Raw genomic sequence first — 15992 nt, forward strand, 5'->3', positions numbered from 1 at the left:
ATTGGAAGGATAGTGGGTAGGCTCAAATGCTATGACGCCTACCTACTATTTTTTCCAATCAGCCAATTAGAGCTTGGCCTTCTGACATCACCGTAACCCCTGTGCAAGAGGTGACGAGCTTGCGCTCCGTATATCCCAGATGACTGCCCAACATGCCACCAGCACAGGACACAAAGAGGTCATGGGAAATTACCTACGAAAGAGCTGCAGTCCATTTTCGAGCTGAAATATAAAAAAATGAGTCTGATACCGGCAACTGCAGTAGATCACTCAATTCCAAATATTGTAATGTGAAAGAGTGTGCCTTATAAAGTAACTCCCTTTATTGGCAACCAAATGCGATAGCATCACAGGCAAGGCAGGTATTCCCTTCTCGATCATTTTCCTGCATTTCTCAGCCTAGTCACAACAAAATATTTAAATGTTATCAGTTATCAAGCTGCGGGTCGGCAAGGTTGAAGACCAAACCTAAGGTTCGATTTCCAAGAACACATGGAGCGTATCGTTCTCGATAAACCCGTCAAATTCTAGCTCTTCTGCTGTGGAGAGGCACTTTGCTCCAAAAGCTCCATTACTTCCTCCCTTTGGCCTCAGAAAGTTTCTCCGATGTTTATGCCAGCCAGCATTTACCTTGTAGGAAATCGTACTTGACTGGCCCTTCGGGTGAATGACACCAACGGAGTACACCTTGCTGAAGGGCCACTCTAGGTGCGAGTCATGTTCCCCGGGGTGTAACTGCATGAAACACCCGAGGCCCACCTCGCTGCCCATACGTGCAATATAGACAACTTGGGATACACTGTAATCATACACATTCCTTTTGGGACTATACAAGCTCTTCGAGCCATTTCTAAGTGCTTCATTCTTCAGGTCTGTCCAGTGTTCAATGTACCAATGGATTGTCTCGGGCTTAGGACTTGGCAAACTTTTTCGCACCACACCCAAGACTTCAGTCAGCTTGACCCTTTGCACACAGAGCTCCTTACTCACATGCTTTTCATAGTCGGCCATTGCTTGCTGAAGAATCTGCAGTCCCTCGGTGAATTCAGTGGCACAGACTGTGCTAAAGTCAATTAGCTTCTGAGTGAGCCTAGAAGCTTCAGCCTCTAATTGACCCTTGCATCTTGTACCCTCAGCTCTCACATCTTCACTGCACCGGTTCAGACTTGACTGCAGCGACATGATGTCCTCGGAGATCTTCCCTATGGCTTTGTTCATCTCGAGACAAGCTTTGCTGACATTCCTAAGGTCTTGGGTGGCAGGGTTGGCAGTAGGCAGACGCGTGGCTTGGGGAATGCTGCAACCATTCTTGAAGTGCTCCAAGATGTCACTCTGCAGCACTGTTGAGTGACACAGGCAGCAGGGCACGACGTTGAAGTCACATTCCTTGTAGTGGTTCAAGAGGCATGCTACAGGACCAATGAAGCTGCAGCCTTTAGGTGCGTTCCAGCAAGCAACCTGGGACCAAAGAAAAGGCATTGAAATTGGGCGAACTGTCTTTTGATTAAAGAATGTTTATGCTAGTAATATAGGAACTTAGTAGAGGCTGTTAATGCCATTCAATGGAAGCAGAAAATGGTGCGAATACTGTTAGTGCACTTGTACGTAAGAAACCTCTTTATGCTCGCCAACTACTTCTTGTGTCACTAGAGAGATGACCCACAAAGTAAATCATCGGGTCTAGACTCATGCAACTCTTCTGTGCCCGACACACTCGGGCAGAAAAGAAGAGTGGACAGCTGAATTAGTAACTGCGAGGGGGAGGTTATGTACTCACAGTACGGTTCAGGATGTATTTGAGAGGGACCTCCAGCTGCTCAACATCATCTTCGCAGAAGGGTTTCTGGTCGACGGGACACGCACTCCCTTCGTCGACACACTGGGCATGGCACTTCATGCACAGCGTGTGGATGCAGGGCAGCCCGACTGCTTTCTTGTATAAAACCCCGCAGAGGACGCACGTTTTCTGCGCAATGATGGGCTCTTGGAACAGCGTGGGCCTCCAGTCTAGGGCGTCGGAGAACCCGGCTACTCTGAAGGACACCATCTCCACAGGGGCATGGTTGCCGCCTGCCATTCTTCCGTGGTATGCAAAGAAATATGTAAATCGTGCAGGCTTCTTCTTCGGAATACCTGTGGTGGACATTTGAAATCACATAAGCAAGATGTCAAAACCACAAGGCAATGACACAAACTCGTAAACCCATAACATTCTGGAACAGATCAAACAGTTGCTTCACGCTCTTTGGAAGACCAGCCTTCGATTAGTTTTTGCACACAAGGTCAGCATTTACAGGAAAACAGCGGCTGCTTCAATTGTGCCGTAATGCCAATGCCAGAAAGCAGGCGCTCTCCAAAAACTGCGGGTGTCCGGTGCAACGGGTGTTCTCCCCGACGGAAATCACAGCCTCGCTTCTAACGCGGCGTTTACACGAGTGCTTGGAATCGGGGCTCGGTAGGCTGACGTGTGGCTTAAGGAATGCTGCAACCATTCTTGAAGTGCTCCCAAATGTCACTCTGCAGCACTGTCGAGTGGTACAAGCAATCTACCCAAGTACGATTCAAAGTAATTCTACCCCAACATCTGTGTACGACAGAAAATGTGCACCTACCTTAACGGCCAGTAGCTTCTGCGCTGAGGGAGGAAGTTGTGGGTAAGGCTCGAGACAAACTGAAACTTTCATGTCATATCTTATCAATAGCAAGCCCGGACTTTTGACCGTGTACCCATACTGTACGGAGATGCCGAGTGCGACCATCAGAAAACAGATTACTGCAATCTACAGGATGAAAGTACAAAGAGTGATATGATTGGAAAAACAGCTCGGCTCCAATTGAAGCCCGCAATTCGACACCGCTCGTGACGTTTTGCATGCTCATGTCATGCTGTCACAAACCGTACTATACACGAACTCATCTCTGTGACGTCACGGCGCGGTGGTGGCGCGTCGGTCGCACTTCCGGTCTAGGGCTGTGGGCAGAAGTCCCGACTCCCCATGCCAGACGTGTATTCCTGCGTTGTTTTGAAAAAAACCAGACGAAAACCTGCCTTCTCGTCAAAACGCCGCGACTGGGGCCGTACCAAAAGTGTCAAGAAAGGTTTGAAGGTCAGTTTTCGCGTGCTCGGTTCGTCCGAGAATCTGGATATGTGCCGTGACAAGGGAAAAGCAGACGCCGTCGGACAACGATTGCTTGGACGGGAAGCACTTTGGGTTGAATTCACGGATACTTGTGGTCATCAGATTTATTTGTTTTGTTTCAACATGAACGCCAGAAAACTGTCAAGTTGTGCGGACCACCTGTGGACTACGTTCAGTGCGTCTTCAAGTTCAAACGACCGCCTGATTGTTCGAATTGTCGTCTGCTCTTTCAAAAGTTTCTGCTTGTCGTCTGCTCTCTTAGACGACGCCGGTCCGTAGACCAAATGTTGGCCCGGTACTTGCGATAAGAAGTGAGTGCAGGCCTCAAAAGACTTAAATTTGAAGGTTGGTAAGCAGGCTCGATGTAAACAGTAGATACAAGGAGATGTTGGTCATTGTTATTAGTGACCAACACCGACTTGTTGTTATGCCTAATTCAGTTGGTCCGATTCTGCTTGCGATTTTCGGTATCGTCGTTGACCATCTCAGCTACGGTTCACGCTTTTGCAGCCCGAGCGGCGTCGCGACTGAAAATTCCGAGCGAAATCTCATCATGCGAATCAGGCTTTAGCGTACAATCTGCGGCGTCAACGCGGAATGAATCGCCGCATGTCACATTATTCACGCGAAGTTTTGCGGTGTAACGAGCCTCGGTAATTTCGCTGACGCCGCTCAAGATAGTCAGACATCGCCAGGAAGACGTAGAACCAACAATTCGAACGCGAAAAAGGGCAGGGGGACTCACACCGCCGCTGACAACATCGCATTTCAATGGTTTGTTTATGGGCGACGGCGAGCTTTTTGCCCACACCCCCATCGCGCATGCGCGGCGCCGGTGGCGTCCGCTAGGGGCGCTCCGGGCGCTCCGGTTTGTTTGTAAACATGAGTTGGTGTATAGTTTTAGATCGCAACAATTTTTCTTTCCTCGACGTCCTCGTCTGCCAGTCACTTTAGAGCAATAAATCCTTGTAAAGTTTTAGGGTAAATTTTATATTTGATTTTCGTTAAACGAAAAAGGGTGTGCATATATCTGCTTGATTTCACAGCGCCATAAATTAGCCAGAAGTCCCGGGCAATCTAGTTTAACACGCGTTTAATTAGCCGATCTTCATGAAGGGCTGCAACGTTTGGCGGCAAGTATAAAAAACAAAACTTTAGTCCCCCGGCAGAGTTTGAACTCGCCAGTTTGAGAGCTACGAGCAAAGTGCTTAGCCGACCGAGGTTATCTAAGGTCGGTAGTATGAACTAGGGTGCCTTCATGTGCGCTTTGGGCATTGAGGCACTCTAGTACGGACCAGGCAAAAGCGAGCTCATCCGCACGGCGCGTGAAGGGGTGGTTGCACGCTTCGCAACCTTTCCTGTCGTGCAACGCCATCTCTTGGCGTGTGTCAGAAATGAAAGCGAATCTTCGACAGGCGGTGCCGTTCACACGTCCTTCTCTTCTTCCCTGGAAGGCTTATCGCACATTCTCTGCTTACCAGTTCTTGTCAGCATCATCAAGCTTGTACAATTTTTATTTCATGCGTACCTCCGTTTGTTTCCGGTGTTCAGTACAACCTGTCGAATTTAGAATGTAATTCTACGAAAGGATTCACAACTTCCTCATACCACTGGATAGTCGGAGAGCAATATGCATGCTAGACGACTGTCCACCACACAAAGAGCAGGGAGTAGGATGGAGTCGTGCAACTAGGAATAACATATTCTGATTCCCAGAAGGAAGATCTCAATTACAAAATGTAGAATGTGGAAGAGTATTCTCCATAAAGTAACTCAGTTTATTGACAACCACATAAAATAGCATCACATGCAAGGAAAGTATGGCTTTCCCACTCGTTTTTCTGCATTTCTCGGCAACGTTACAATGGAAGAGTTGAACAGGATCAGTGGCGCACCCACGGGGGAGTCATAGCCCCCCCCCCCCCCCCCCCCCCCCCGAGCTTTGTGAGAATTTTTTTGTGCACATTTTGACGTGTTTTCTAAAGTAATGTCCGCAACGAGGATCTTTAAGGGTAAATGAACTAATCGCCCCCACCCCTCTCCCTCTTCCTCCCCTCGCCGTTGCACTGGTGATGTACACGGCACGAGCGAGTCATTTCCGTAATGTACAATCTTGCATTGACAGATGACAGACTATTACCAAAATTATCTATGTGGTAAAAAGTGTTCATCTGATGCACCAACCTAAGGTGTCACAACCTTGCGCCCCTCAATACACTGTCCGAGCAAAATGCAAAAACCGCCGATGATCGTATTCACGCTAACAGTGTCGCGGTGTGCACAGTCTCCCGCAGTGGCGCACCCACGGCAGGGTTGGAAGGGGGGGGGGGGGGGGGTTTAAGGGTCCTAACCCCCCCCCCCCCCCCCCCAAACCAGAGTTCTGTAGCGGTCAATCGGAACTCCCCCACCCCCGTTGCATTGTCGATGATGTACACAGCGTGACACAGTTAATTCGAAGGAGTCAGTTCCGGAGTTTCTTATCGTATAAACTCCGACAAATTACACTATTTATGCAATTACTTGTGGTAAAACGGGCTCATCTCAGGCCCCAACCTAGGTGTTAAAAATTTCCGTCCCTCGACACGCTGTTTGAGTAAAGTGGAAAAACCGCTGGTGTCGCGGTGTGTACATTCGTATATTTTACTTTCCTCGAATTTCTCTATCTACTGTAGGAGATATCAAATCATTTTTAATTCTATGTTCAGACATGTTTCTTATTTGAAGAAATGAACTTCCCCAAAAGACGAAGCGGAACGTTGGGCTCCAGCAGTTAACCGCTGCGTCGTTTTTGAATCGCGTTCTCTCTCCAACTGTTACAGAAAAAGCCTCGACACTTTAGGTTATTTTAACGCATTCTCATTCCTGTGTAGCACGGGTAGTCTGGAATGTTGTATAAAAGAAAAGCTGAGATATGCGTTACACACAAACTTTAAGATTTGTTCCCAAAAAGGTTTTTCAGAAGGATTCCATATGAATTGATTGAAGTAGCGCGAGGAACGCGAGGTGCACGAACGGACATTCCGCTCGGATAGGGCCAGATATCCGGAACCGCACCGGACACTCACAAGGCATCAGGCAGTAATGAATAGACAGGTACAGGCCAATACACTACCAAACCCACACATACTAAGTAAGATACACCCCGACTTTTACCAATCCAGCTGCCAGAGGTGCGGAGATCAGGCAGACTTGCAACATATCTTATGGAAGTACCCATATATTGTGCACCTAAGGTCTTTAAGACGACTAACGAATTGGAGGCCGCGGTTGTACGCCGCAGCAAGGACACCCAACTGGCCATCGTACAACTCGCGGAAAGTGAGGCGCAACCCAGGACCTGGATCATCCAGGACCCTGGGGGACCACTTCCCAACACCAACTGGGCAGCACAGGCACGAAGGGGAGCCCGGACTCAACAGAATTCGGGATCCATCTTCCTTTGGGCCAAATAAAGTCTTTATTGATTCATTCGGTCGGGAGAAGTGTGTTTTGGCGTCTCGCCGCAGCGGGGCGCCCGTTACATGACTCTCCTCTCATCCGTTGTCTGCCGCCCTACCTTTTCACTTTCGGCGGCCGCGTCTCGTGGCGATCTGCCAGGCTTTGCCAGTATAGAGGGCGCTATGATCAGACAATGTATTGGAAATGCGAACCGCATTTCGACGTAAAATTATGTATGATCCTTAAACCAGGTAGGGTACTGAGGGCATAGGCCATACGACCGACGTTTCGACAGTAATAAAAGATGTTTTACCGTATCCAAGGTCTTGGGTATATCAAAGTACACGTTATCCACTTGTCCTTGTTCAAAAAAATATCGGTGACGAGTAATAAAAAAAGTACAAAGGTTGGTTTCAACAGACCTTCCTTTTACAAATCGATGTTGGTCCGAATTTATCTTTTGACGAAAATAGAACGACGTTCGCCTGAGATCCACGGGGCTCGCCATGCCCGGCATTATTTAAGCTGTCGGAGATTAGGGTAGGTTTTATTCATGTTTGTAGACATATGTGCTCATAGATAATACATTGCGCTACAAAGTATTTGGAACTCTCTCTCGCAAAAACGTTTTCTTTGCGATGCAGGATATAGCGTGAATAAATATATACATATATAAACAAACAATAAGCAGGGGGAAAAAAGGCGTGACGTTGCAGATATTGCTCTTACGTCGTGTCGTCTGCTCGTAGAAGGTCAAAATAGCAGACACCGAAGCTGGTTTCAGTTTCGTTTTCGTCGTCTGCCTAGCTTTGACCCACAAAAAAAGCAGCGGCCACTCTTTTCTAGCGGCTTGCTTTACCACCAGGTGGCCACGCTACACAAGGCCATTGCTTTCTTTATTTGCTTCAGTGAGGGGGAGTAAAAGTTCGCTTGTTGTAAAAGCCGTTCTTTATATATTTTTTTTCTTTTTTTTTTTAGTTGTGTCGCGGGGGGGTTGGGGGAGGTTGAAAAGAAATATATTGCTGGCAACGAGCGGAGTGACATTCGCATGGTACGGGACCCTATGACGCAATCTGGTCTTTCGCAAAGAAACGACAACGACCGGCTCTCTTTCTTTCTTTTTTACGGTTGTTTTATTGTTTGGGAGTTTTTTTTTTTTTTTTATTTATATTTATTTTTCGTCGAAGGTCGTTCATTTGTGAGGAGTGGAACCCCGCGTGTAATGACGCATAATGCGTGTCCCCGTTTCGAACGAGAATACGCGAGAGGAAGCCACCAGCACCGGGACAGGGATGTCGTTTGAGGTCGGCATCGCTTGCGAAGTGACACTGCTACAACCTACGTTTCTTTTACGTGTTTATTGCTTTAATGATGCTCACTTCCCTTTCCAGTTGCGCGCCGAGGAGAGAGGGATACTACGATGTTAGCTTTTTTTTTACTTTTTTTTTATAGTTAACGGAAATGAATATTTTGCGCTGTCAGTGGGACACCAGAGTCTATCAACATTAGATGCGGACAGTAAAAGCTTCAGTAAACAGGGGTGATAGAAGATAGTTTCTAATAGATTAGCAATATAGGTTCTTCACGGATAAGAAAAAACGCGAATGGCACCCGCACCTTTGTAACTATCAGCGCGTGGATAAAAAGCACCACTGGCCACCGATGTGTCCATAAGCCGTAGCGTCAGTTTCGTCAAATGAAGCGTCATTTGACGAAAGCCTTATTGTTTGGATAGAGAGCTGATTGGGTTAACAATTTCGTCTGTTCCTCGCATTTCATCTTCTCTTTAGGAAAAAATACAGATTCCTGCGCTGAGGAGAAATTAGCAAAACAACTTTGTTTTTCGCTTTTTTTTTTTTTTTTTTTTGTTGTTTTTTGTCTGTCATTAAAGCTTTGTCAATCTCGGATGTCTATCACGCACACTCGCACATATATTGTATAATTAGTGATCCGTGTTTTCAGATAAGTTTGATTAACTCCGGAAAACATTCGCCAGTAAAATTTGCGACCATTCGGATTTATCCGAAGAAGTCCGAATTTTGAGGTTGCAATGGCAAATTAGAAAGAAAAAAAAAGAAGTTGTATTTTACGAATAAAGGTTGTCAGGGCATAAAATTGGAGAAAAAAAACGCACCTGAGTTTTTTTTTTTTTTTTTTTTTTTTGTTTTTTGTAAAATAATTTGTTAGTTTTTAAGGTTCGGACAGTACAATGGGCCAAAATACGTTTGGACCACGAAAAACGCCGCAGTTGCGGTTTCCAGTTTGGATTATACTATTTGTACTTCTTAAAGGAATAGGTGGGTTGTAATTTTGTAACAATGAAAATGTGAACTTGTACGTATAACTGGATGGGGAGTGCAGCTGAAGGATTTATGCGTCCAGGAGTTTGGCTATTTTAAAGTACCCATGATTATTGAAGTAGCACTTGCTTTCAAGATTTGTCGTGGGACAGTTAGTACTGCCGGTCGCAAGGGCACCAATACCAGATGGAGCTGCAGAAATACATTTCGTTATTGGTGTTGTTGTTTTTTTGTTTTGTTTTTTGTGTGTGTGTAGATTTCGTGTACGTTTTCGCTCAAGCCTTATTCACTATTATTAAAAAAATAAGAACAGACTAACATTGAATTTCTAATTTGGAGAAATTGGGAATTTAAGGAAAAGAAACACCGGTCCAGCGAAAAATGAACACCGAAAAACACTCTCCGAATTTCACCAAAAAAAATCAACTACGAAACCACAGAATCCTTCGTGTAATCTAGTACACTCTAAGAAATTTGACGCGTCTACTTTCCCGCACTGCAATGGGGGAAGCCAATGAATCGTTGCAATCTACGAGGGTTGGGCGAGTGACGAAGCTGAAAATATTTTAGACCTAAAAAGAACTAGTCTGTGCATTGACACTGAGCCTATGATAAACAGTCATCCTCAGTGCCGCGGCACACACTACAGTTTTTTAGGCCAAAAGATATATTGAACCTCGTCATATTCGCCCAACTCCTTCCGCAGAATGCAGTGATTGGCTCAGCCGAGCGCTCAACAGAACATCCAGACGACATCTCGACAGCACCGGTCTCGACATTTCATAGCGTAAACGCAACGCAAGCGCCGAGGCTAAACCGCGTGTTTCGGACTGGCGCATGGGCGATTACACGGTGTTTCTTTGCTCACACTCTTGCAAAACTCCACGATAGATACGCCGTTCAACCACCGGTACAGTAAGGAATCCTAAAACACTAAAAGTGGAAGGGAGAGGAAGCACAACATAAATACGCAAAGTTTTCACGTTTATCTCCTTGCGTTCAGAGACGTTGTCTGTCTGTCCTGTCGGTGTGTCGTATTCTTGCCATTTCAATGTTTTTTATTTAATTCTTTTTTTTTGCGTTTTCTTACGCAGTTTAGCCACACTCAGACTGCTCGCACATCATGCAGAAAACATTGCGTTCGCTGTTGACACGGTGACAGCATCTCGGAAGCACATGTTCGCTTCATACATATGTGTATGTGTGAGTTTATGTTTGATCAATCTGACCGTCAGACAGCGTCCGGAAGCTGTCATTTGTGGAAGGCATTAGCTGAGCGGCTTTATATGTCTACGAGCATCCCCATTGTAACACTTCCTCTCATTTAATGCCTTTTTTTTTTTTCCCCAAACGTCGATAGGTAGGAATCGGCTTCCTGCGTCCGATGGTCTCAATAACTGATATGCTGCTGATTTTAAAATTTGTGATTACAATTTTTTTTTTTTTTTGTTCCTTAGCCATTGTTTTTATTTTTGAATCGTCTGTTGTTATGCTCCTATAGTTTTGTGGCAAAACTCACTCCTTTTTGTAACGCCTTCGGGCCATAAGAGAAAATAAATTAAACTAAATCAAATGAAATACTATAAAAAGTGTAAATTTCATTGACTCCACAACACTCTCCTTAATTTTTTTTTTTTTTTTTTTTTTATGGCGACGTGCAGTTAAGAGCGTCGCTGTGGTCGGCCTTTCACGATCAGTCAAAGGCTCACTATGACGTCTTTAGCAAAAGGGAACCGCAGGAGGGCGTTGCCAAAACACCTCATTGATAACGGCTGGAGACAGCATACCTTGTTGGAGAGATTCCTCGCGAAGAGAACGCGCCACTCCAGCTTTCACTGCCTCCGGGTTAGACAAGAGGTAATACAAACACGCGCATTTGCCGAGCGGCACTCCACGTTCTCGGCTGTCGGCGTTATTTGTTGTCGTTCTTCAATCCCCGAAATAAAGGAAGAGAAGAAAAAAAGCGCAACCTATACAGCGCGTTCTTGGATCGCGCGCAATGTCACTAAACCCGTTTACGTTTATTTCTAACGCGTCCCTGGCTTCCCGACTGGTATTGTCCCGTGTCCTTCAACTCCCCCCCCCTCCCTCTAAAGTCTCGTCAACCAATGAGGCGCATCCGAAAGAGTCCAAGGACACACTACATTCCGCTATCGACAGGAAAGAATCAGAACGCCGAACCCATCGGATTTATGACTTTACCTTTCTTCCCCTTTTCTATGCACATATATGTGCGTAATCGGTTGGACTCTTTATGTGACGCTGCACATCGCTTATTCTAGACATCGCGGGTTGTAGAAAACCATCCACCCCTCCAAACGTATTCTCTTTTGATATAGAATAGGTAGGTCTTTTTATATGACTTTGCACATAGCTTATTGTAGACATCGCGGGGAGTATATTATATAATCGACCCCATAGCATACTCCCTTATATACTTATATATATATATATATCTAGAATCGATGTTCTTTTCTTTTTTTTAATGTGACGTGGCTCTTCGCTTATTGTAGGCATCGGCGGATGCAGACACCCCAGCGCCACAACACAGCTGTCCAAACAGCTGCGAAAGCCCGCGCTTTTTGGTCCGCCCGTCTTTCGTGGACGGGATGAGAGACGAGGAGGCTGGTATCGTGTACCGTGATGTGTCTGATGGGCGTGGCTTGGCGGGGAGCGGTGAGTCAACGTATCGTATCGAACACTTCCGTGCAGGCGAGGCCCTAAACACTCCATGCAATGTGGAGCGTCGGCTCTCCCGCAAAGCATTCGGGAAAGCCAGTCGCTGCAATCTAATGAGTGGACATTTCATCGAACGCCGTTGCGTCGAATCGCTTGTCATCGTTTCATCGAATTTCGCTTCATCGGATATAGGAGCATTACGTTTTGTTTTAATCTCGCTGCTGGGTGTTTTTTTTTTTTTTTTTACACGTTGTTGTTGAATTACCAGAAATAGAAGTACTGTTTTGGTCACGTTTTCACCAAAAGTTTGGTTAATTCATCTTCAAGCATAAAGAAACTTGAGTGTGTGCGACTTGCAGTTTTCAGGTAAGATGAGCAGCTGTTCTATACCGCACTTTGTTCCCTCTTCATCGCCCCATTTGATCACGCACGAGAGGTACTTCATCAAAAGGATTTTTTGTATTTATTTGTTTACTCGTGTTTTGATTCATTCAATAGCTTCCTTTCAAGAACATATATGTTAAAAATCCGGCAGGTCCACGGTTCTAGCGATTACAATATAAGAAACAAAAAGAGAGACCCGTTTTTTTTTAACGTTTTATGTGGCTTCGAGATTGGTCATTGTTTTAAGGAAAACTTCGTGCTTGAAGCAGAATCTTCAAGAACGAGGATACACCCTCGAAGGGACTTACGTTCGTCACTGCACGTGATGATCACAGGCATTCTGGTGTTAAAAGAAAACTATTTCATAGATAAAAATTTTCTACTGCTCAACTAGGTGGTGTTCGATTTAACGGGTTCGATGAAACGGCGTTTGATGAAATGGCAATCGATGAAACGGCGTTCGATGAGACAATATTGAATAAAGCAGCGTTCGATGAAAATTTCCGGACCAGTGAAACGTCAGGCTCAGTGTCACAGCGCGAAAGAAAGCTATTTCATATATACAAATTTTCTGCAGCTCAACTAGGATGTGTTCGACGAAACGGCGTTCGATGAAACGGCGTTCGATGAAATGGCGTTCGATGAAACGGCTTTGACGAAAAGGTATTCAATGAAACATCGCTCGATGAAAAGTCCCGACCCAGCGAAACGTCAGGCTCAGTGCCACATCGAAGAGTTTTTCGTTTGTGTTTTAAGCTTAACATGTTACCAGCCCCGTCATGTGGAGAGTGCATCTTATCACTCCTTAGCCAATGAGATTGCAGCGTTAGAAGATTAAGGATGCCGAAGACCCAATGGCGAAGCAAGATGCGTGAGCATCATAAGCTACACGCCCTGCGTTTCTTAAGGTTGTACAGTGTGTTCTCGGGGGATGTTCGGGATTAAACAATCCGAATAAATAAACCAATAGAACGAGTGCACTGGAACTTTCTTTTTTACAAAAAGGCGTCTAAGTGGTGCATTTATCATACTCAAACTTTATGAGTATGAGCTTCAGCGAAAAAAAAATTAACCCTAGAATTAAAAAGCTCGAAGAAAACGGCAGGAAAACCTTCTGGTTCACGCTGCTGCTCACAGATGGCGCAACATAAAACAAACACGTGTAAGCTTCTTTGAGATGGATGGGCGCAAGCAGATCCAGCATATCGGAGCCTGAGTGCTGCCATCTGTGAGTAGCGGTGTGAACCAGAAGGTTATTATTATTTTTTTTTCTCGTTTTCTTTTCTGTACACAGGAAAAGGCTTTCTTTTATGCTTAGTTCCCAGTTTTTTGTGTGCTTTCTTTTTTTATTCGGGCCTACACTCAGAAAATTTGAGTATTACATATACACCACCTAAGGACACCTCTGTGAAAACTTTCAATGCATTGCGGGCATCACTCTATTTATACAAATCTTTCCTTTTTTTTAACGACTGAATAGCTTTTGCGATATTAGTCTGGTTCTGGGCCTATATATCCTGCAATCATTTTCTGTTCTCAGTACGTGTTCGCGGCCAGGATCTTTCTTTTTTTTTTTTTAATATCTGATGTGGCGTCGTAAACAAAATTAGAATCGTCAGTATACGCGCTGCCGACACACACGAAGGACGAAAAATGGCTCATTATATTCCATTGTGTCTTCTGACGTCCTCAGTCACCTCGACGACCTCCACCGAAGCCGAGGCAGCGCTGCAGGCATAAACAGGATGCATCGTGCACGCGTCACTTCCACACCGTGACCAAACTCAGATATACGTTCACTTTTAAAGAGACATAAAAAAAATAATCGCAGTCATCATCCACGACGTTTCTCGAGCAGGCGAATCGAGGTTTTCGATTCAATGTTGAGCGTGTATCTACTGTTTTGGAGTTTCGGTAAGAACCCTGCTAATACGTCGTACAATAGACGGTCTGAAGAAACAGTCTGGAGCGTGTTTCTTGGTTGCATGACAATCCTGTCTTTATTGGCAATACAAAAAAGATTGTTGTAAACATGTTCCAAGCATAGATACGCATGAAGCAAACATCCTTCCCTCATGATTGAGCCATGTCCGACGATAGTTATGTCGTCATGCTTGCAGCAAAAAACACAGTGTCTAATTTTATGTGATGTGACGGGCCTTTACGGTTCAGTGCGTGTTTTCTCCCATCACAGACTGTGCCGGTATTGAAGGACATTTAGAAAATTAACATACTTAAAACTTGCGAAAGACAAAAAAAAAAAAAAAAAAAAAAACGTTTCCGCGAAACATAACAAGATTTTGTAAGCTGGAAAAGAATAATGGAAGCGATGTTTACTTTTAAAATCTTAAAATGCATGCAATGCATTATGAGGAATGGGTGAGGGAATTGGTGTGTCACGTAACGTATATTTTCCCGCTCAATTTAGTGGGGAAACTGAATGGTTGTATAGATCACGTGCCGTCAATTTCCTCAGGGTGTATATAGGTCACGTGACGTCACATGACGCAACTTTCCCCGCTTAATTTGGCGGAAAGACGCAAGGATGGACGATTGGACGGACGGACAAAAATTTGGAATTGGGGGCAATGCTAAAAAGGATTTCACCTTAAAACGGGATAGCTGAAATATTAAGAAATGCTGTTACTGTAAATAAAATTATTAATTAAATATTTTTATTCCGAAGATTAGATAAACACATCTGACAATTTATAGACTGAAACGGGTTTTATAAATATATATATATATATATATATATATATATATATATATATATATGCGTATCAAATATGTGTTCAGTGATTGATAAATCGAAGTTCCCTGCCTTTCTCTTTCTCTCTTTCTTCATTAAATTATTGGGAGAACTAAACAATCTGAACATCTACGAACATTACTAACTAACCAAATAAGGTATTTTTATATAATATATATTCCTGAAAATAAAAAAAATAATAAATTTTATATTTTTTTTTGTTTTCATAAGTGGTCGTTCAACGGTCGATCCATTCTCTTTTTCCCTTTCCTTCTCTCTACAAAATGGCGGGAAGATGGGCCGTTCTTTTTTATTATAAACCGGCCAGAAGAAGCCCGCTCAACGTTCACGTCCAAACACGCTTGTCCTTTCAAAAGAGGTCCCCCCTCCTTCATCTTCCTAATAATAAAAAGAGAAAAGTATTGTACCGACACCCATAAAAGGGAAACATATGGAAGAAAGGGAAAAAAAGAAAGAGGGGAGAAGGGAAGAGTGAATATCAACCGCAGCTGGTATAATCCAGCCAGCTTGTCTACCCCCCCTCCCCAGGCTGCCTCCCCCCGTGTTACGACGCTTTCTCCGCCAGGGGGCGAATGACCGAGCGTAGAGGGGGCGCTGTTGGCCGTTGCTCGCTCGCCCGCAACGGGCCAATGAGCATTGGGGAGCGGAAAGACCAAAGCGCGCCAAACTGCCTCCCGTGCCGTCCGCGTTGTCACCATACTTTACTACGAGGAGGCGTTGCTTGCTTTACACGAGGAGATGGGGAAAGTTTAGAAGACGGGTTTCGAGCGCTGGGTTGGAGTCGAGAGTTGGCGCGTCGCGTGGATCGTGGAATCTTTGGTGCTTCGAGGAAGTTGTGGACGTTGTTCTTGATTGACGTGAGACTGGAGGTGAGACAACCTGGACTGGTCGCCGATGTACCACGGAAGGATTGACTTGGATTGATCGTCTCGGGCATCTTTCTTTCGGGGTGAGTTGAGAGGTCGTGAGTACATTTTTTGTTGCTAGAAAGATGCAGACTAAATTTTTTGTTTCTAGGTTTAAATATGTTTTTATTTTCTTCGTTCGCGGCGCACTTTCTGTAGAACGCAAAAATTGGCTCTCCCCACGTGGTTTTCGGGAAAAAGTAAACGCACGAGATTTCTGAGGGTGTTGCTGCCATGGGTCGTAGTTTAAGATACGACACTGCGTGGTATAGGCTGTGGCGAAGTGTGGAACACTAAAATCTACTTGAGTGCGTGCGTGGCTTGATCGAGGTTCTTATTTGCAAAAGAGTGCCTGCCAAAGGCGGTCTTTGAC

At 44.9% G+C, this 15992-nt stretch overlaps 1 protein-coding gene across 1 annotated transcript; it reads right to left on the reverse strand.

Moving 5' to 3' along the window:
* Positions 1-286: 286 nt before the first annotated feature.
* Positions 287-2293, reverse strand: LOC115311088. The gene is made up of 2 exons (XM_040215453.2): positions 1778-2293; positions 287-1458 (listed from the first exon to the last, which is right to left on the reverse strand). The coding sequence occupies exons 1-2, from the start codon at positions 2144-2146 to the stop codon at positions 469-471; spliced, it is 1359 nt and encodes a 452-aa protein (XP_040071387.1). The 5' UTR covers positions 2147-2293; the 3' UTR covers positions 287-468.
* Between the last annotated feature and the right edge of the window lie 13699 nt (positions 2294-15992).

Source organism: Ixodes scapularis, unplaced genomic scaffold, assembly GCF_016920785.2.
Source record: "Ixodes scapularis isolate PalLabHiFi unplaced genomic scaffold, ASM1692078v2 PGA_scaffold6__148_contigs__length_123643588, whole genome shotgun sequence".
In the NCBI taxonomy this organism is placed as follows: domain Eukaryota; kingdom Metazoa; phylum Arthropoda; class Arachnida; order Ixodida; family Ixodidae; genus Ixodes; species Ixodes scapularis.